General features: G+C 43.4%; 1 protein-coding gene across 2 annotated transcripts in view; it reads left to right on the plus strand.

Moving 5' to 3' along the window:
* Positions 1-2,261: 2,261 nt before the first annotated feature.
* LOC137800217 (metabotropic glutamate receptor 4-like) overlaps positions 2,262-22,011 on the plus strand; it is a 122,396-nt gene continuing 102,646 nt past the window's right edge. For both annotated transcript variants that reach the window (XM_068597301.1, XM_068597300.1), the window contains exon 1: positions 2,262-3,142. In XM_068597301.1, the coding sequence (XP_068453402.1) occupies positions 2,609-3,142 (534 nt within the window). In that variant the 5' untranslated portion in view covers positions 2,262-2,608. The remainder of the gene's footprint in view (positions 3,143-22,011) is intronic.

Below are 22,011 nucleotides of genomic sequence, written 5' to 3' on the forward strand. Positions count from 1 at the left end.
ATCAAACAACATTATTAGCGCAACAAAAAAAAAAAAGCCCACAAAAGAGAAACGCAATCGTCAAATTCAAAGGCTAATTTGCGGGCCACCCATGTTGCAAAGTAAAGCGTATTGCTCCACATGCTCCATGCAACATGGACAACCTTCTACATGGTGTGTTTGTACTGGCGGGTACAACAGCATGTGTCACTTCCTACCTGTTTGTCTGTTTTCAGCTCTATTATAAAAGGCCCAGCCGGCGCGGCTGTCCTTCTCCTCGAGGCTTTCCCGGAGAATGAAATGCTTTGCCGCGACTGGTAGGCCCCCCTCATCCATTATGGATGCTCTGTTTTAAAGGGGCGATCCGTGCAGGGTGATATAAATATCTCCTTTTGGTTCCCAGCAGGACGGGTGGAGCGGCAAGAGAGAGAGAGAGAGGCCGCCTTGAAGTGTTTGAGCGGGCCCGTCTTTATTATTTGATGTCATAAGTTAAAGAAAGCAAAGACGCGCACGTGACGGCGGCGACGTCGTCATTCATTTATGAGCCGTGGCAAATCTCTTGACTCCTCCGATGGAACGAGATCGTTCTTACTGGTAGAATGGATATCTGCACACCTAAATCTATGCAGAGAACACTTTATTTCTAGCTTTCGGTCTGAAGGCCGATCATCAGAGCATACAAGGATCAGCTGGCACGGCCACACCCAATCACCTGCGCGTACCCTGCTGGTAGAGGCTCCGCCTCCTGTCAACGAGATATAAAGTGCTGAATATACTGAGAGGTTTACAAGTGGATGCCACATTTACAACACACGCAAAAGGAGGTGGAGCACAGTGTATACAGACAAAAAAACCTTAAATCACGGAGCACCCTATAGTAGTATCATATAATTTTATTTCAGAGTACTTCAGCCATCATTTATCAAAGATCCATGGTGAGTATAGAACAAGAGGCTATGAAGGGCTATCAGGCAGGGAGGTCATGAAACATAGCTCCCCAAATCTCCATTCCAACGAGACAGTTATCCAAATGTGTACTTTAGACTTTTAACATTAGAGGGAAAGGCACTACGCACTACACCTCCATCTCTGTTTGAATCATTCCACATTTATCACAGTGTATGTGTATGACAGCTGCTGCAAGGTAGCACACCTTTTGTGGTCTTGAATGAGCTTTTGCCCTCCGTGTCCTCTGTTAAGGGGCCACAGCGCCGCGGGACGCTGTGTGTTAGCACACAAAAGCAGCATGAAGCAAAGCCTGACAGATATGTGTGTGACATGGTCAAGAGAGAGAGAGAGAGAGAGAGAGAGAGAGAGAGAGAGAGAGAGAGAGAGAGAGAGAGATGGCGGGAGGAAGGGCTGCAAGACTCTCCAACTGTGTCCAGATCCTCTGCTCTATTAGTCTGGCACTGTGGGGGAGGCATACCTACTGTTGAGAGCACACACACACACACACACACACACACACACACACACACACACACACACACACACACACACACACACACACACACACACACGTAGAGAGAGAGAGAGAGTACCTATTACCACTGTTGATACGAGGGGTAGGAGAGACTGCGAGTGATCAGATGTGCAAAGAGCAGATGTTTTCATAACCCGAGGAAGAGTGTCTCGTTCGTTACCAGACTCCCGTGCTCTTAATTTAGCGCTATATTTCATAACCTTTTTGGTTAAAACACTCTGGAGAGGGACGTACATGAGCAGAGCAGTGTGCGGTTATGAAGTCTATGAAACGGTGCCAAGCAGCAGCGAATCAGTTATGCTCAAGGCACATAGAAATAATTCATCGCGGCGCTCTGAAAGCAGTCGAGGCATCGGGTGCAACACAGAACAGATTTCCTGTAAGAAGCGCTGGGTCCAGGTGCTATATATATATATATATATATATATATATATTAGGATGTGGAAACTAGTTTGCAACTCTGGCTGTCCAATGCACATGTGCGGTTCCGAGTCGGACATGAATGAAAGTGTGGAGGTCGTGACAGCCGCTCGTCTCTCGTCCACTGTGCCAAAGGCTCGTGCGGGACAAACCCGCTGTATCAATGCGATTGCATTTCGTCTATCCAGTCCCACTGTGATCCCTCTTGTTTGCCTCCTTGGTGTCTAACGCCTCTCCTCTCTGTTTTCAGGAGCCCGCCGTGGAGCCCGCCGGCTCGTCTCGAGACGTTCCGCCTGCTGCTCGAAAAGGACCAAGAGGAGCGCTAAATGCACCGGAGTGAACCCGCAGAAGCAGAGGAGAGAGCCCCCCCGCCCACCTTTTGTGCTTGCCTCATAAGCATTATCTCCGTGGGCTCTGTTTGGCTCACCCCTGTGTTGTTTAGTCGCTGCCTGTAGTCACTGCTCGCAGGTGCCGGGACAGAGTGAAACACAGAGGGGGGGGAGAAGAAAGAGGTAAAGAGAGCCAGGGTGCATAATTAGTATCCCAGAGTTTGTGTCAGAGCTATAAACCATGAGCAGAGACTTCTGAAGACGACTGTGCGCTGAGAAGCATTGTGTCTAACCTTCAGGACATTTGTATGTGTGTGTGTGTGTGTGTATGCATGCACACTGCTCTCTTTTTCAAAGGGCTTGAATTTGTATTTGGATGCAGATCTAGCCTTTCATTATGACTCTGCGAGGAGGCTTTGAGAGAGCGTGGATTGGCTGCAACCGAGGCGCCCGCTGCTGGGTGTTACTGCTCACTTGTTGTTTCTCCGTCGCCTCGGCCGCCAAACCCAAAATGCCCGGCCAAACGCACCTCAATTCGGTACGCATCGACGGGGACATATCGCTGGGCGGGCTGTTCCCCGTGCACGCCCGGGGAAACGACGGCAAAGCCTGCGGGGAGCTGAAGAAGGAGAAAGGGATCCACAGGCTGGAGGCCATGTTATTCGCCCTGGATCGTATCAATAATGACGACGTGCTGCTGCCCAATATCACTCTGGGGGCGCGCATCCTGGACACCTGCTCCCGGGACACCCATGCTCTGGAGCAGTCGCTGACATTCGTTCAGGCATTGATTGAGAAAGACTCAACCGATGTCAAGTGTCTCAGCGGAGGGCCGCCCATCATCACTAAGCCGGAGAGAGTGGTGGGAGTGATCGGCGCATCCGCCAGCTCCGTGTCAATCATGGTAGCCAACATCTTGCGTCTCTTCAAGGTCAGTTCCTCCTCCTTCCTTACTTTACTTTTTCCACAGTATCTTTCTGATCGCGGTTGCAGTGCAGCTGTATTAAAGTATTCCCCACGGGATATTCCCTCCAACATGTTTTTTTGGAGATCAAATTGTCAGTTGAAAACAATATAAACCAAAGACAAACTTTGAATTTTACTCCGACGCTGTGAGCTAAAGTTCACCTAGTGGAATAAACATGCGCACATAAGCACACTTTTTTCATCCCACCTTTCCCAGTCTGTGTCCTTATTGCGTGTCCTTTGACCTTTTCATTTTCGTCAGAAGCTTGAATCACAGTAGTTTCAGAAATGCTTTCCCCGCTGTCCAGAAAAACCAGGACCTGACGATTACATCATCATTTTTCTCACTAATGACATTAATTTGCCAGGAGTCCTTAGTGTTGCCTTCTTGTAATTAATTCAGGGAAGCCATGCATGGCACCATGAGCACATTGAATATAGTGCATAAAATGAGCCTCTGCATTGTGTTGGCAAATACAATGTGCAAATAAGAGCAACACATTACGAATATATGACAGAACTTTTGTAATACCTGCTCAGCGCTGCCACAACTCGACTAATGAGCATAAGGACTGTGTCAAAACAGGTTGTCTCATTTTAATAATATCCCAATATTCATGGGTGACTAGCTGCAGTAAGAAGACAGCGGTTACTTATTGTAACCTTTGCTCAACAAACACAAGTGAAGGCTTCTTCTGGGCTTCCAGGGCTTGATGGTCATGTTTTTGTGAATCTACTGACTAAAACTGTGAATGAATATAAAACATCCTACAGAGCCTGAGCATTAAGTCTATAATTGTCTTACTTTTGCTTTTCCTGTTCCATGTGGCCTTAAGCGACGAGTGAAGAGGCAGAGAGCACGGCTGTAACAAGAGGAAGAATATGGAGCCATTGTTCTATGAACAAAGGCGTCATCTTTTAGAAACAACCCTATAGAAGATGATGGCTGAATGCTCATCTGTTGAATTGATTGAACAACGTCTACAAATGCCACTCTGGGGCCAAGTAACTGCTTGGCAGAGGGCAAGAGGGTGAATAGCACAATACCCTCTGTCACAAGCCTGATTAACTAGTCACTAATAAGGCCGATCAAATACCACATTCCTACATCTTTGCTGCTTTTCTTTTTAGAAAGTGCTGGATGAACTAGCGGGGCTGGCATCGGTTTCCCTGCCGCCACAAGTTCTGGTCCTGTGAATCCCTGAGTCTTTTTTTTTTTGGTGCCATGTACAAAGTTGGCGCAGCACTCTCACCATGAGGGGGATTCACAGCTCGTAGCCGAGCAAAATAGGAGGTTGGTGACATGTCTCACACAGTCATCGCCTCATAGCTCAGCACAACACACACGCGTCGGTCAGCACACTGCTCCGGCACTCTGTCACATGTCAACATATATTTTTGTCCGGCTGCACATGACATGTCATCGATGATTTAAGCTGCATGAACCTTCTCAGTCCAAGTCCTGGTACCAGAGCTTTGGGCATCGGGCGATAAGGAGTACTGATCCGGTTCCAGTTGTTAATAACCTGTCTGCCTCCCTGTGTGCAAGCGAATTGGATGAAATAAAACTAATTGAAATAAAAACCCAGGCTCGCGGCCAGACTTCTTGTGGAGGGCACATTACATCTCCAGAGGAGGGTCTGTCCACTCCAAAGCTTGTGCGACGTCTTCATGCCACAAATTGGCAAGCCTCTGTTTGGACAGGGTTTTGCCAATGAGTTGTTGTGTGTTCCAAATAGTATGCCAAATCCTGCAGTGGGAACACATTATTATTTATCCCCCTCCCCTCTCTAAAGGGCATTAAGCTTTTCCATCCAAGACTTTGTTTTCTCTCTGCAAAGCATGAGTTCTGTGTGAGTCTGGTCGGTGCTGCTCGGATCCTGAAAGGTTGCACAAGTTATCATCCCTCTGTACTGAGGTCAGACGAAGCAGGGATTTAGTTTTTACTAGACAATGGCCTTAAGGTATCTGCCCAGTGGGCTTGAACCGCCTGCTCGAGTGGGCCTTGAGCACGACGGACAAATCCCACTGAGGGACGGAGGAGAAGGCTACAGGATGAGGCCACTTCACTCCAAGCAGGACACTCTATATTTCAAAAAGACTAAAAAACGCTCTCTATCCAAACCGCTCATGAACTCGCAGAACCAACACTTTTGATATATGGAAGAGACAATCAAGACTCTCGCAAGAATAATTCATCTCGTACAGCAGGAGGTTTTCTCCGTTTCTGGGTACAATCCTGGAATCTTCAGTCTGTCCTTGACATCGTATGAGCCCTGGGCGGTATTGGGGAGCAGCCGTTAGCTGAGCATGTTCTGCATATCACAGAGCTGCAGCCGGATAACCATGAGCTGTCTTTGTCTTTGCATCAAGAAGAGTGGGCTCAGACAGAAGGATGGAAACGCATGAGAACAGACTTTTAGGTAATATGGTGCAAATGCAAACACCGCCAATAGTGGATTTGTCACTGGCGGGGGAAAAATATCTCTCCACAAACAGATGACATCACTCCAGCTTTAAAAAGTATTATAGTATATAGTAAAGTATGGACGTCTTGAGTCAGTGTAAACCATTTCAGACACATTTCCGGTGTGTTTTGGAACATTAACATGGCATGGCACTACACTCATGGATGGTAATAGTGTTGCTATTTTGTATAGTGAACCCTAAAAATCCCACAACGTACAACATCATACAAGGGTTTCTTCGGTCTGAATGTGTAATACTGTGGTAATGGCAGCAGTGAGTTGTTCCTTTTTATTGGAACACCAACTCCCATCAGCTAAATAAACAGTGAGTCTGTTTATACTGCTGAAATCTGACAGACAAATGCTTCATGTCTGAAATTCAGATGCCTATAGATGTCGTTGAACTGAACATATTGTATCGAACAGACGGCGTGGCTTCAACTTGTTTTTATCGTTTTCTTTACGTCTTTGAAATTTATACTTTGTTCAGTGTTGGTTTTCATAAAGTTGCACCAAATGCCAAGTAGATAGCATTAATTACAAAATGAAAAGCCGAGACAGTCGCAACGCTGGCGGCGACCTTTCTTAAAACATCGCTCCTTTAGATATTCATTCCTCTAGTATTTAAAATAAACATTGCGGAGAACAGGGAAGCTCTAAAAGCCTTTAATCGACTTATCTTGTGTTTTGCCGTCGACAGGCGGAACATTTTTTCATGAATCACACTGATATGGAAACAAGAAGCCGTGTAAATGTGATTTGTATGGTGCCCGGAAGTGGCCTCAGGTGAAAAGAATAAAGCGGGGTTTAATATTTTGAATAATGTTAATACTACACGAGTCACGAGACGATAGTGAATATGCATGAAGTCGACCTGGTGGTTGTTTCTCAATGTATTGTAGTGAACCAGATGCATATCACCTCTTTGTTTTACTTAATGTGTGCCCTTGTTTCTATAATTTTCTCTTCAGGATTTAATCTTCATGCCAACGATTTAATGATGTAAACAAGTTGATAAAATGTTCCCACTGTGCTTAATGCTAATTGTAAATTAATAATGAACTTGTTTTTTCATTTATAACTTGTATTTAGTTTAGGTGATGGGGAAGAATGAGCATTTTTAGCTGATATCAAGGCTATGACAAAAAAAAAAACAAGGCTGGGCAATGCAGAAAAAATTTAATCGCGATTAATCGCTTTATGCGCCAAATTCAACAATGAAGTAAAAAAAAAAAAAGCCCCTAAAAATATATATAAAATGCAGTTAACGCATGATCAAATAATTAACGCCGTCAATTGATTGAAAAATTAAGGCGATATTAACGCGTTAACTTGCCCAGCCCTAAAAAAAACACAACATATTTAGAACTTTTACCACAAATGCAAACAAGAGTGATGTGAGAGCGCTTTGGCTGTTTCGTTGGCCAAGTTTTTTTTATTTCCTCTCGGCTCTGGTGGAATCGCATGAACTTCTGGTTTGGGAGCAAAATTATGCTGATTCTCTGGCAATTGTCCAGATGCATTGTGGGAAAGGCAGGTAATCACAAACCAGTACAGAGGAAGATGAATTGAGGAAGAGAGGAGAGGGTACATTCAAAAAATAAACCTTGGGTGGATTTTTTTCCTTCAAAGTATTTCCCTCTATAAGCCTTCAATTAGGCCTTTTTGAAGAAATACTATTTGAATTTCAAAATGTAAAAGTCAGCAAGAGCCATCAGAAACCACTCTGCTGCAATTACAGTTCATGAAATCCTCTGTGCTCGCCGTTACCCCTCAGGATATTGACTAATAAGTGAAGCTGAGGTTATACTCCGGCACGGCTCGGCCGGTTCCGGTCCTTTTCTCCATCATTAAAGTCACATAAAACCATAAGCAGGACTCCCCTGAGTGGCAAGGAGAGTCTCACAGCTCGCCACTTCCTCTAATGACTTCAAAAGTTGGGTTCTTCTCCTGACAAACGTTTTCCTCACCGGAACCGCTGGGATGAAACTAAACCCAAGATGATGATGATGATAGTGATTATTTCTTTTTGAGTGTGTGTGTGTGTGTGTGCATTTAACACAGCCACTAGATTGTTTTGTAGACAATCCAGGATACTGATTAACACCCTAATAAATTGTGATGAGGTAGTTTCTTATCGTGCTGTTTTTTTTTTTTTTGCTTCATCAAATTCTCATGTTTATTTGATGACTTAATGAACAGAAACGCACGAAAACAGACAATAAACATAACTTACCACCGATATAATTATAGAGCGACTGCTGCTGACGCTGCTTGCCGTCCTCGTGAAGGAAAGAAGTTGTTTCCTGACTGTAACTGGCCTCATGCTTTGCAGTTGTTTTCCAGCGCCTTACTTTTGGGCTCTTCCTCATCCCTCCTCACAGTCTTTGAGTGCCTGAGGGCGAAGTGTTTGCTCAGCACTTCAGAAGCAGGCAGGATTTCGTCCCCATGGTGTGTCATGAATATTTTACTACATTGTTACGTAATTTACGCCAAGGGATTGAGGGTTGAAAGCTCCCTCTCTGCATGCCCTCATCATTGGGTCCAGCCTTTGGTCTGTTCTTCATCAGCTGGGGTTTCATACTGCTCTATAAGTAGGAGCAAAGTGCACCAGCACTTGTGGTAATTAGTGGTTGCTTCCTTCTGATACTCAAGACAGACTGAGAATAATTAAAGCCCTTCAGGATTTGGATTGTGTCTCTTACACATGACTGAAAACAGCTACACGGAGCATACAGCAGTCAGAAACTGCAGGAGCGTGCACTGTGTTGCAGGGGGCAAAGTTGCCTTGCCGAGACAATCATAAGCTCTCAGACGAAAGACGGTGGTGGCTTGGGCAACTTCCACACAGCAGCTCTCTAAATTAGGTGCAATCCGGCACAGTCACTCTGCAGGACTCAGTCTTTCCTCTGTGGAGGAGTGAACTTGGAACTGCGGAGACAGATGGATTTAGGAGAGGAGCAGTGCGAGCAAGGTAGGCTGAGCAGGAAGAAGAGATTTAACTCTTTGCCTTTGCCGTCTGTGGAGAAAAGACCTTGCATCTTACTTTCTCTTCCCTCATTAGAGACGGAGGCAGAGGCCCTAAGGCACACTGCCTTCCTCCCCCTCAGCATTTCACTTTGGGATTATCTCGCCAGCCTAGAGTGAAGCAGCCTGATCTCACTCCCAGAGCATCAAATACCCAAAGGCTGAGCAGTGGCAGTCTCGATACTGAAGCACAATGCTCTCTTCAGCTTCTGTATAAGATGCACCGGGCCTTAATTTATTGGACCATGAAGGTAAATATCATTCCCAGTTAATGTCAGACATGAAAATTCAGCAGCATTAAAATAAAATGTTGCTGTGAAGCTAAACAGATGTGTCTGCTAGTTGATAAAGCATACGATGTAGTTAGCCATAAAACAAAAAGTTGTGATGGTTAATGTGCTAGCAAAGGGTTGCCTTTTTACGACTGCAGACACAGGTAAACGTGTCTCCTCTCCTTTTAGCTCAGTTATGATCCAACTCCAGAGTAAAATATCGGGCTGCATGATTTAGCATGTTCAGTGTGTTTGTTTTTATAGATTTTTTTTGTTACTAAAAAGAGCTGCATACTGGATATTATGGAAGCCAATTTCCGCCACAAAAAAAGAAATCAAAAAAATGAAACAAAAAAAGGCTTTTTTTGGTGTCATAATTATGACTTTTTTGTTGTCATAATTATGACTTAATTTTTTTGTGGCGGAAATGGGCTTCCATAAGCTATGAGGTTGATGCAAACTTAAAGACTTATTTAAAACAGTAAAGTCACAGGTTGCAAAACCAAGACGCTGAGCGGAAAGATGATAAATGCGTCATAAAGCTGTCCGTCACTGCGTATTTTGGTGATAATTCTTTGAGTTTGGCTCGATACCAACCCCCTTGACCTCTGCAAAGTCATTGGACCCATTGCTCATTAAAAAAAATATATCAATTTAAATGATGTACGATGTCTTCTGACTTACTGGACATTTTTTTACTGGACGTAACGCCATCAGAAATATGATGGCGTTATGACGGTAAAGGTTCAACCTTGACCTTTCAAGAAGTTACAGTGTGGTCGGGTGTCCGCTGTAAGTGGGGCTTGCGTCAAACTAATTGGGTTCAATGGAACTTCTGTGGGTGTCGTGCAGTTATACGACACTCTGACTTAGTAATTGAGGCGAGGAAGAAAGAGAAAGATCCGGATAGGAGAATTGATTCTGACTAAGCTCACTCCCGTTCTGTGCTAAGTGTAATTTGGTGAACACTACGCTACATTAGCTCATTCGCGGAGCCCCATTCCCTGAAACTCACCCATGCCCAACAGAATCCCATGTACTCACTGAAATTCCTACACCCGGAGAGTCTAAACGGAACAAACAAACAAACCGGGAAGCGAAAGCAATTGTTTTTAGTGCGTTCACAGACTGATAAGCTCCCACGGTTTTATCCGTGCTCCGCAACTTGACTTTTACAACCGAGCGGGCAAAAATCCACGAAGCTGTGTCTCTCGACCTCCTGATTGCGAACATCCTCCATCCACCACACAAAAGAGAAGCTACTTTAGTTCAGGATTAGTTCCGACTCAACTCACTTTGCCCACCCCGAGTTCGGGCAATCAATTCTCAGGACAGTCGTGAGTAAAGGCCGCCCAGAGCCTTGCCTGTTCTTGGCGCTAGTTGATCCCCTTTTTCCCGCCGTCTGCAATTCCCTCGGCAGGCAATCCGCACGACTGCTGGTAATCACCAAAGCACAGCGACAAAAGGCTACCGTGTCGCTGTGTACTGTGTGTGCATTCTCTTTCTCGATGTGTTAGGTTTCACTCAAATTAATTCCTGGCATTTAACTATTGTGCACTCGCAGGCCCACGGAGGGGATGCTAGCAGGAGGGAAAAATTGTATTTTCTTTTTTGTAAATGTATGATTTAATTCTGCTGAGCATTGCTGTGAAATTTCAAAGCCAAGAGGGACATCCAAGAGCGAGACACAAACACCAACAGGGCTCGCTTGTGTTCTCTGCGTTGAGGTTGTCACTATACCACAGTTGCAATCTTCCAGTCTCGTACATTTAGATGTGCATCTGGTACCCTGCTCTGACTTTTTTTTTTTTTTAAAGTTTAAAAGACAGAGAAAGAAAAAGAAAACAGTCTTAAGAACAGAACAAACAGAGCACAGACATCACAGTTTTCCTGAAAAGAGCGTGGGATTAAAGGCTTGGAGCTGTCTCACCTGCATAATCTCACCATCAACCCAACAATCCATCACTGTCCTGCTGTGTTGAGGCTGCGCTGCTTAAAATGTACTCAGACTCAAAGGATTGATTCCACAGGGAAGAAGAGAAAACTGAAAACCTTGAGTAGCTCACACAAATTCAAATAAGAAGAAATCAATGGTGCCGTGACAGCTTCCGTATTGATTGCGGGAGAAGGATTTTTTACTTTTTATTTAATTTAAGCAGGCGGAATGAGCGCTAACTCAGGGCTCAGTTATGTCTTAATTTCAGCATGGCAGTTCAATGTGTTCTCCTCCTCTACTAATAAATATAAACCATATGAGCATGAAAAGGTCAATGTAATAAAGATTTCATAGGGCCACTGTAAAGTTCCTTAAAGGGATGATCTTAAAGGGATTGCTCTGTCAGCCTAATGCCAGCCGCTATCTTGAGTTTACCGTGCAGCGGGGACAGAAAGAGAAAGTTTGGCCGCCTTCAGGCTAAGCAGCTTGGACATCATCCAGCCTTCCAGCACATGAGACAACATGGAGGCTCCCATGAGTCACTGCTGTGTCACACAAAAGGGACTTGCTTTGTGGACAGAGGCAGTTGGGATTCACCATGAAAACACAACATTCAGGCCACAATTTTTTTCAAACAACCGCAGCAAATGGATACTTACTATTTTTATATTTTGTTTTGTAGCGAGTGCTGTGGTATTGTAAAAGGGACAGACACGAGGTAATGCGGTGTTTTAAAAAAAAATTAATTTGTCCTGTGGGAACTATTAATGTTTGTACAACGTTTTGTGGTAATCCATCTAATAGATGTTGAGATCATTTCACAGGATAAGTGAAAACTTTCAACCTGCTGGTGGTGCTAGAGGAAACGTCAATTCGCGTTGCCAAGAGCAAGAGACTTCAAAAACATAATTTCCCACAGAACTATTAATGTGCAGATGTTGGATGTTGCACCAAGAATCTAATGAGGCTAGCACTGGCGTCATGAATTTATCCGAATTAATGTCGACATGAACTCCATTGATTTTCTCCACAGAACATTTTATTTGCAAAGCTGCCACGAGTACGGCTTTGATTAGCTTGAGAATAATTGCTTAAAATCCTTCACTTAAAATAGTTGTTTTTTTAGTTGTGCCAAGAAAAACAATTTGCTTCATTTCAAAACACAGATGGATATAAAATACGAGCTGACAAATAAATTAAATGCTTTCAGTGACTGTGATAGTTACTAACAGACAAAGATCAGATGAGGTAAAACAAAGGGCAGATATTATGTATTTGTGTATGTAGCCTACTGTAGGCTACATACACAAGCCTTTTATTTGCTAGGCTTCTAGCAAATAAAAAAGTTAAAACATAAAATCAACTCCTGGTATAAGTCTTCAGTTTGACGCAATCATCCTCAACAATCTACTTCCTACACTTATTTTGTAGCTCTATATACTACTACTACTTTGGGATTATCTCGTCAGCCAGTAGTATACTACATACAACTATCACAATACTACTACTGCATCTTTCTATCCTGGCCCGCCAGATGGTTTGTTACAAAGAGATGTCAGAGAAGCTGTCATTGGAAAATTGTTTGGAAAAGGGCAGGCATCGAGGAAAGAGTCACTTTTAAAAAGAAAATATGTGGCAGGGGATTGATCGAACCATCTGTCAGTCAAACTCTTGCCAGAGCGAGCCAAGAGAATATATTTTTACATTGAGACAAAGCTTTCATCATCGGTCTTTGCTCTCCCGATCTGATTTCACCGATGCTGTTGCAGCATCTACACACGAACAGACGTCTCACACACCTATAAGCCACGGCCATAGCTTCCCTCCCAGGGCTGTGATTGGTCCGTGCTGCCTACCGGACACAAACGCATTACCCAAAGCCTGACAAGATGTGCGATCTGGTAGCACTGCGAGAATCCAGCTGCTTTGTGAAGTAACAATCTTTCAGCCAGCTAACCGTTGCTAAAATACGTAACATATTCAACTTGGTCCACTGTGAATAGCTGCCGTTAGACTACTCGTACCAATAGACACTTGCTGTTTATCTATTCCGATTTTTTAATGCTGTTTAAAAACATTCAGACCCTTTGCTTCTTGATTGCTTCAGCGCCAGTATAAATCCTTAATGTTCTTACACCAGATGGTCCCACTAGTCTCATGCATTTGTTTACATTTTCTTCAATCATGATTCCCCTGAGCGCTTCCAGTTTTCTGTTTCTATAGCAGTGCAAAGGTGGAGCGCTGCCATCGGGGAGAGAGTCCATTTGCATAGCTTTACAGCGGCTGCCATTTCATGAAGTCAGTTGATATTTAAAACTAGAGTCCAATGAGAGCAACTGCAAATACAGAGACATTATATACAGACGCCAATCATGCATACTCTTCAAATATTTGTACACATTCATACAACCAGCTGGCAGAGGGGGATCAATTCTCCTTTTCGGGTTAATTCTTGTCTCAAAAAGCTTCCTCATGCGATAGCTCTAGGCAGACTAAAGCTGTCCATTCGTCACCATCCCCGTCACTTTGTTTCTTTCACCAGCAATCATTAAGCCATCACCATCTGGAGACCTTCCATTACAAACACTCACCTGGAGATTGACCCCGCCGTCTTGAAGATGGCGAGACAACGTGCCTCATTTCCTGACATGTTTACCTTCTCTGAAAGTCGGTGTTTGGACATGTACAGATCAGAATTGTAACATATTGCTATTGATTTCTCCAGAAAGGTGACATGCTGGTATTACCTTTTAGATGACTGTTATATAAGAATAGCAAACTGTAAAAAAATAAATAAAAATCTCCTGTTTCCTCTGAGTGGCGAGGACAAGGCAGAGATTTTTGCACTACGGATTATTCCCTTAGTTCCTGTCAATAATGATTGATTAATGATAGTTGAATTCAGTAAACTAGTTATACACATGGCATCAAGAGAAGCATGTAGCAGCCCGCACAATAACAGCTATATGAATAGTAATAAAGCAGAACAATAGTCATCCCTCATGAGGCCAGCGAGCCACAGATTCTTTGTGAAATCTTGTCCTCAGGAACCAGCGTTTTCTATCCCATGTTGAAGTTCTGTTTCGTATCCTGAGGTCCTATTTGTTAGTCACCGCTGATCTGTCTCATATAATACTGTTTGTTACGCAGTTGAACATATCTTGTAGGTCATCTTATCTAATCTTAGTTGCGATACTTTACGGATGATGGTTTTGCACTTTCAGGCTAGAATTTAAGTGTCAAGAATTCAATATGGGCATCAATAATAATATTGATAACAATGTTGAAGGAGTTGGTTTGAGGCTGTAATATTTTACATGTAGTTTCTCATCCTGAGAAAAAAAAAGTGGTTGCGTGGACACTCAGGGACACTCTGTTAACTCTGTTAGCGGTTTTGCCAAAGTTTTCACTGTTAGCGCTAATAGTACTGTTAGCCGCCGCCATGTTGAGAGCCATTCAGAGGCAACATAACTTATTTTGCAGAACTTGAGTTGCTAGATGAAAGGTTGTTGGTGAATAAATTGACCTGCAGAGATTTAACTCTAGTGAAACTAGCATGAACAAACTATTACAGCACACCTTCATTAAGTGTGTTATCGACCACAAGGAAAGATGTATGTGCAAGAAAAAGTTGCGGTTAGATATTTTCGGGTACTTACCAAATTTGAGTGACCACAAGACTTTAAAAAAAAAAAACAACAAGGTTAAGTTGCACTCCATCTCACCTCTCCAACCCTTTCCTTCTCTTCCGTTGTTTTCGTCTACTCTCCTCTAACTCCTTCTGACAAAGGACTCTGCCTCCCACCACTTCGCATCGTGTACCTCTTCCTCTCTTGTGTTCAGGCACATAAATGGTTCGGGAAGAATTATGGTCGTGGTTAAATAAAAAATCAACATTGATTGTTGGTTGGAAGCAGGAAGCGAATACCCCTCACCTGTCAAAATCTAACCTCCGCCGACTCGCCGGCTCTGTAACGACGTCGCGACGTCTCCTCCTTTACTTCCGACAGACGAGCTGGAGGCCTTTGTGACCTGTGTGTAATCATATGCCATATTTAGGCAAATGCTGAAACTGACAACGGCGTCGTTTCCTTGAGAGGAAAGACTCTAAATATAAGTTAGACTCGTGAGAATGGTGCAGCATACGTAATGATGTTTTTAGGACACATATAGAGAGGTAATACATTATTCTACAGTTGAACACAGTTTCAGAGAGTTTTTAACTCTCCCTGTTTGCGTGCACACAACTTTTGCAGGTTATACAAATTATATTCCAGGAGCTCCTGGGCCATTGCCAAGGATGCTGCAGTTTGCCATGTCAAGCTACACTTGTAGTGCTTTCACATAACCTGACACCATCTCAGGGTTGGGGATCTCCACCCTGCGGGGCGCCTCCATAAACTCAGGATCCGCAGCCGCAAGAGTGTTTGGCGAGTCCCCGCTGCTGTAATGCACTAAATGAAACGTCGACAGAGCGTCAGTTTAATCCCATTAACAACGTCACATTCTTTATTTAGTAATACACGACTTTCCGAGTCAGGGAGAGGATTTACTCGTCTTTTATATTGTAGCCTCCCGTATTTTGTTTGACCCCCAGATTTACTGTCTCAATGACACCGCAAAGTCGACAGTACAGACGGTTAAACCCACAAGATCCTATTGACCCCCCCGTCCCACCCGCTCGAGTACGACCATTACTTAAAACCCCGAGCAGTATCGACACAGGGATGAGTACAGTGAGTGGATGGACTTGTTCCAAAGTCATTCAAAGGTCTTGTGCCGTTGGATTGAAATGATCGTGCAGGCTGTGTGTGCGGGAGATCAATATCTGGGAATGAGCCTAACAAATTCAACTTTCTATACATTCTGTCATTGATATGTTCAGCAAACAAATGCCGTTGATACAAATGGTTGAGCTTCCATCGCGTCAAACAATCTATTATGCGCCTCAGGGGAAACATCGCTTGCACTTTTCATCCTTTGTGTGTGAATGGAAACAATTCTTGCGGCACAGACGTGTCCATATTATGCGGGTAACCAGCAAAATTTGCAAATTACTATTGTTTTTTATACAGTATACATACAGCACATCGCATATGACTTTCATAACATGGAAAAGGAGCAACTGTAGGAGCATTGTAACGTCTCTATTTTGGAAAACATTCCTCTTTTTAGGTAATTAAGCAGCCGAGGGGGGAAAAAAAAGCTTTAGATAAGTATATTCAATTAAGAAAAGCAGGTAATTATGCCCAATGTGAGTGTGAAACTTAGTTTTACACAAACATAAATGTGTGTCAATGGCTTAGAGAGTTCCATAGAAATCCTGAGGAAAACTCTGGGTTTAATCATCCCCCCTCTCTTCTCGCGGTTGGATCAGCATCACAGGATAAAGGTTATGGCTGGATAAGGAGGATAACACGGTCTACACCAATCAGCGAAGTCATGTACAAAGTTAGCCGCAATTTGAACCAAAGAAGAAGAAGAAAAAAGGGTTTTAAATAACAAGAGCAGTCCTTCCAGCAGCGGATGCATCCAGCCAGTTACTTGCCTCCGAGCAGCATGTCTCCTCTAGAAACCGATTACCTGTGCAGACAGAGACACTCCCGTGTAAAAGCCATTGCCATCGACTCGGCGAATACATTACCTGCCTGTGTAGTGTTCTCACAGTTAATCAGCTAGTCAGTGTTAATGGAGGCGTCACGTTCTGACATAGACACCGACGGCGAGTCTGCAGCAGAGTGCTTTTTCACCCTCTTTTTGCCACATTGTTGTTTCAGGTTTTGAAAGCACTGCACTGCACTCACCACCGCCGAAAGAACGTAAAGAGGCTCGGCGAAGCGACATGTGTTGTTTTGTCAACACGGTGTGGCGGACTAATTGTTCTGGAGAATGCTTTGCACATTAATCACATGTGCTTCATGCAGGAACACAACGCCCGGCAATTCAACATTACATAATACACAATATAGGGATTTCATGTGACATAGAGGTGCATTCGAGATTAGATTAGATATTTCTTTATTAGTCCCACAGTAGGGACATTTCAGGATTACAGCAGCAAACAGTGTTACGTACACACATGATATATATATACACACATATAGTCACAGTACAATATAACTTATTATGAACAGTGTATCAATATTGCACAGGTTTTTTCTGAGATATATGGACTTTTTTTTGTTCTATGTGCAGAAATTACTTATGAAGTATATGCTAAATAATGATCCAGAAGAACTTTTCTGCAGCAAAAACTAATTCCAATTGTATCCATTGATATTCAGAAACATTGCCAAAGGGATTTGCTCAATACGGGCCGACTGAAGACAAATCCTACACAGCGTTGTGTTTTTGCGTCTAAAGGGAGAAACAGAGAGTGAGTGCATGTGTCTGTCACCTGCAGCTTTAATGGATATCAAGAGTAACATGAGGCCTTGACACAGCAATACATTTTTAAATTATGCATCACGTCATCAGAAACAATTTCGGAGTATTTGGCAGATTTCAAAAGTCAGCTAAAAGCATCACAACCAAGTTTATGAAAAAAAAAAAAGGAAAAGACTAATCAGTTTCAACTTTGAAGCGGTGCGACAAACACTCGGTAGAGTTTTATGATTCTCAGCAAATTTACTTATTGTTCTAAATATTTCATGCTGCCGTCAGTCTTTGTAAAAGCCACATCGTAGAGCGTTGCACCTATGTTTCATCTTATTTCCATTTGCAGGTCCTAAACATCAAAGATCTCCCTCAGGTGAAAAGCCCAGTTTGCTTGCACACGGAGAAGTTGGCTGTCTTTTGGCATCAATGTCAAAGCGCACACAGGAATGACTAGATTGAAACACTCAGGCAATCAGCCTGCACTGCTCACAGACTTTAAGCTAGGCACAGCTTGATTTTGAGCAGGAGAGACTGCAGGCACACTCACTCAACCCCACTCTGTTGTCTCATAACTGCTGCACACTGCATGTGCTATCAATGCTTTTTCGCCGCCCCGCTTCTCTTTTCTGCAAGTTAAGCTGGAAAAAAAAAAAAAAAAAAAAAGGAGTAATGAAATATTTAAAATCAGAGTATTGAGGTTTGCAGAGGGAGCGCCTTTCTTTCTCCCGGCGTCCTGGAGACGCTGCACACGTAGCTGTTGTTTGACCTTGATTTAATTCAAGTTAATGAAATGCAACGCAACAGGAGACGAGGCAATGACCAGGATTACATTATATGAAGGGGAGCCAATGAGAGAGAGTCTTCCACTCGTTTACATTTGACGTTTTCAATTGTTGTCCCATAGAATGTGCCTCTGTGGGATGGGTTCTAATTTGGTTAAATAATCTATGCAAATTTGATCTAATCTGCATTCAATTGGGTGCAGTTCAGCAGTTAGTTGTCAATTAAAATGCTCTTCAACGGGGGAGAGAAGACCACCCCTGACACATGGCACGTGTAACACTGTGTCAACCGAACAAGGATGCACTGATCTCATATTTTCCGGGAAGGTGACAGTGAGTAATCTATTGTACGCTTAATCTTGCTGTGTTCTCCTAAAATGTTTTTCTTTGACCTCAAAGAGCTCATCAAGAAACTAGTTTAAATTGAAAAAAGATATCCTCTAATTTAATGTAACAGTCCTTTTTTTTTAATGGTCTTTCATAGAAAAGAATGAAATAACCCGATTAATCTATTTTTTTTATTTAGGAATGGGGTCTTAATAGCTTTGTAATAGATAATGAAGTGGTACTAATCAGTTGCCTTCAAGTACTTAAGGGATATTCAGAGGGGACTCAAATCCCATAATATTAAAAGGACAGATAAAACCTACCCTAGATTCATTGAGAGTTACAGCATGACAACACATGATCTACATACGTTTAACTTGGGAAACTTGCCATGAGGATTAAAAGCCGATGTTTTATCGGCCGTATCGGTTTAAAAGCTAAAAACTATTCTATTTTTTTTCTTCCCAACAATCGTGTTCGTTTGATTTTAGTCATTCAATACACATCCGATGGTGTCCAGCCAAAGCACACAGATCGATAGTGAAGTCACAGGCTTTAAAAGCTGGCAGGATGAATGGATGCAAAGTGCTTTGAATTATTCAATGGCGCTGTCGCTTTTGCGCTGACCGGACTGTTTACGCCGCCACGTTGAGAAGAGCGGCGACCAAGACGTTAACTGTTACAACAGACCCCATTAAACTCATTACTTTAACTCACCAAGTTCTATTCAGGAAATATGTTTTCTTGTTCAAGATGAGCTATTCATTTGTGTTTTGTTACGAGAGAAATGTATGGAAATTATTAAAAAAAACAGCCGTGAAATGAAGACTGATGATATCGCTCGCTGTCCAGATGGAGACAATGAGGCTTCCTGCTTCTTATGCAAAACCTTCCTGCGGCTAAATTGCATTCAGTCGACACAATTTGGCCCCTGATGACAGCAATAACACCCAAAAAACACACAGAACAACAATCAGTTGATGCTAATGCTTTCTTCTTGAACAATGCATGGCAGCAGAAGCCACATTCCACTTAACGGATGCACTGGTTGGATCAATTTTCCAGAGATACAGTCTGATGTGCTTGACCTCATAAAAATACACACGAACACACCGGGGCGTTGCTAAGTAGAAAGTGAACCTACTCCAGTGACTCCACCATTCATCTTGAGAGTGGGCAGTTTGACACGTTCATCAGTGAGCCATTCATCACTAAACAGGCTTTGACCGCCATTTATTATCAAGCAAAACATTGCTGCAGCTGCAGAGAATCACAGCTCGAGGCGTGGTATGCCTTCTGGGAAATGTAAGTTATAATAAACTGAAGCTGAGGTTAACAGGAAGGTTCAGAGAAAATTAAGTTGCCTATATCAACAAAAAAGCTGCGTACCGTTAGCTCCCAACAGTTCACTTCCTGTTTCGGGAGTCTGACTCTGCAGAGCTCAACACGTCTGCGTTCAAATCAACGTGATTTCTTCCCAACGTGACAGAACTTCTGAAAACAACAGCAGGAGCACGGAGGTGCAGATTAATGTTTCTGCTATCCGACTGACCATCAGGAGCACCGGCAGAAACCAGCTGATTGGCTCAGAGGGTCAGGGCGGTGTTAGAGATGCTAAATTTAATGGGTAAAGCCAATGGAAAACAACGAAGGGTTGCTACTGTCTACGAATAGATTGTCAGCACTTGAACTGGGTTTCAACCCAATGATGTGATCTCCGCCTGTTGTAAGTTCACGGCTTCATGGTCAACCGAGCAGCCGGGGCTCTGAGGAAGTGGCAGCTGCAAAAACAAACAGTCCAAAAGAGAACAAAATACTCATTCCTCTTGCCTTACTTATGGAAAACCCAATGGATGAACTCTTGATGACACTTGGCTGCAGGGTATGGCAACATGTATGTCTCTTCAATGCAATCACACTTTAATTAAAATAGTCTATACTTTGCATTTACAGCAAGTTTTGCTTCCATAAAGAATGCATTTTCAGACATTTCTCCTTTTTAAACATTCACAATGTGAGCAACAAGAAGACAGTCACACGTCCATTCTTGTCCTCGTTGTTCTGAACAACCAGAGCGATACTTGAAAACTTCCACCAGCTAAACAATTTGCACTGATTAGCTGCAAACAGCCAATCACATTTCTGAGTACATTTTGTTCCCGCAGAATAATATAGTCATTGTCGGCGACAGCCATAAGTCTCCTTCCACTTCTAAGAAATGGCAGACGTGAAAGTGCTCTGGAGTAGAGGACGGAATCAAAATTGGTTTTAAGTGTTTGAGCAGAAGATGGAGATCCAAAAGAAACCGGAGAGAATCAAAATAAATCAAGGTTTTTTTGAATATTCGCTGAAAGGGAATGCTGAAAGAAACTTCTAAAAAGATGTTTACTAAATTTTTAACGATAGCGAATGAAGGCAGTCGTCAACTGCTGTCATGCTCTGCAGCAAAATGTGCAACGCTAATTGATACTCTCAATAGAACGTGAATAGATCGCTCTATTCCTTCCTGAGCATACCGTTGTCTCCTTTTAAGTTACGGCAAACCAAAAAGTAAAAAATCTTCATCTTCTTTTTTCTCCCCATGTGTTTTGCCCCAGTTCTCCATGTTGGATGTTTTTGTGCGTGGCGCAAAAGAGGAAATACAAAAGTGGCCATCATATTTTAACACAAAGCGCGAGACGACAGTGTGAAGAGGATCATGATGGAAACACTGTAGCACTGAGTGCAAAAGCTCGGTAGTGGACACACTGACCACACACTCATGTGGCTCAGTGGTTAGCATGCGGCTCAGTGGTTAGCATGCCCGTCTTTCAATCAGAGGAACGGTGGATCGAGCCCCGGCTCCGCTAGTCCCTGTCGTTGTGTCCTTGAGCGAGACGCTTAATTGCTCCCCGTTGCTGTCTCTACGACGTAGAGACAGCAACAATGTAAGTCGCTTTGGATAAAAAGCGTCCGCTAAATGTAATGTAAAATACGTCTGATGAAAACTCTTTGAGAGATGACGGCGACAAAGATGCACTCAGCTCCACTCAAGTCAACACCTGTTCCCATTTGTTTCCAAAGACTGACACACTGTGACTTGTCAGCCGCAGCTCTGGGAAACAAGATCTAATTAGCTCGCGCTCCTTAGCTCCAGCATCCTTCTCCCAACTCCAAACCGCAGTTGTACCTCATTTCCCTGACACTCCACAGCGGGACAGTTGTTATCAACTTCCACTTTTATTAGCTATCTGTTGTGGCTTCCTGACCAAATAAAAAGTGGTCGGATAATTAGTTTCCCTGGAGAACGCTTGAGGCTATCTTTTCGGATTTATTCGTCAGGAGGAGAGACAAGCGAAAGAAAAACAACACAAAAGAGAGAGGGGAACTAAACGTGAATGGGTTTGAAGAGACGGGGGAGAAAGGGCACCAGGCGTCAAGTCCTAAAACTCCTTAAGTGCTGTAGCAGCCCGTGAAAGGGCTTCCTAGGGGTCGCGTAACGCCACATAGTTTCAAGGGGTTGCGAATAATGGCACGTATTTCAACACCACCTCCGACTGAACCGCCGAGCGATAATGGCAGGGAAAGCATACAGTGGATGTGGGCAGAGTCTTCGGGGCTTTGTTTCTGTTTGTGTTTATCAGGCATCCGCAGATCCCTTCCAG

This window comes from Clinocottus analis, unplaced genomic scaffold, assembly GCF_023055335.1.
Source record: "Clinocottus analis isolate CAN_PGR_092001 unplaced genomic scaffold, fCliAna1.0.p SCAF_4, whole genome shotgun sequence".
In the NCBI taxonomy this organism is placed as follows: Eukaryota; Metazoa; Chordata; class Actinopteri; order Perciformes; family Cottidae; genus Clinocottus; species Clinocottus analis.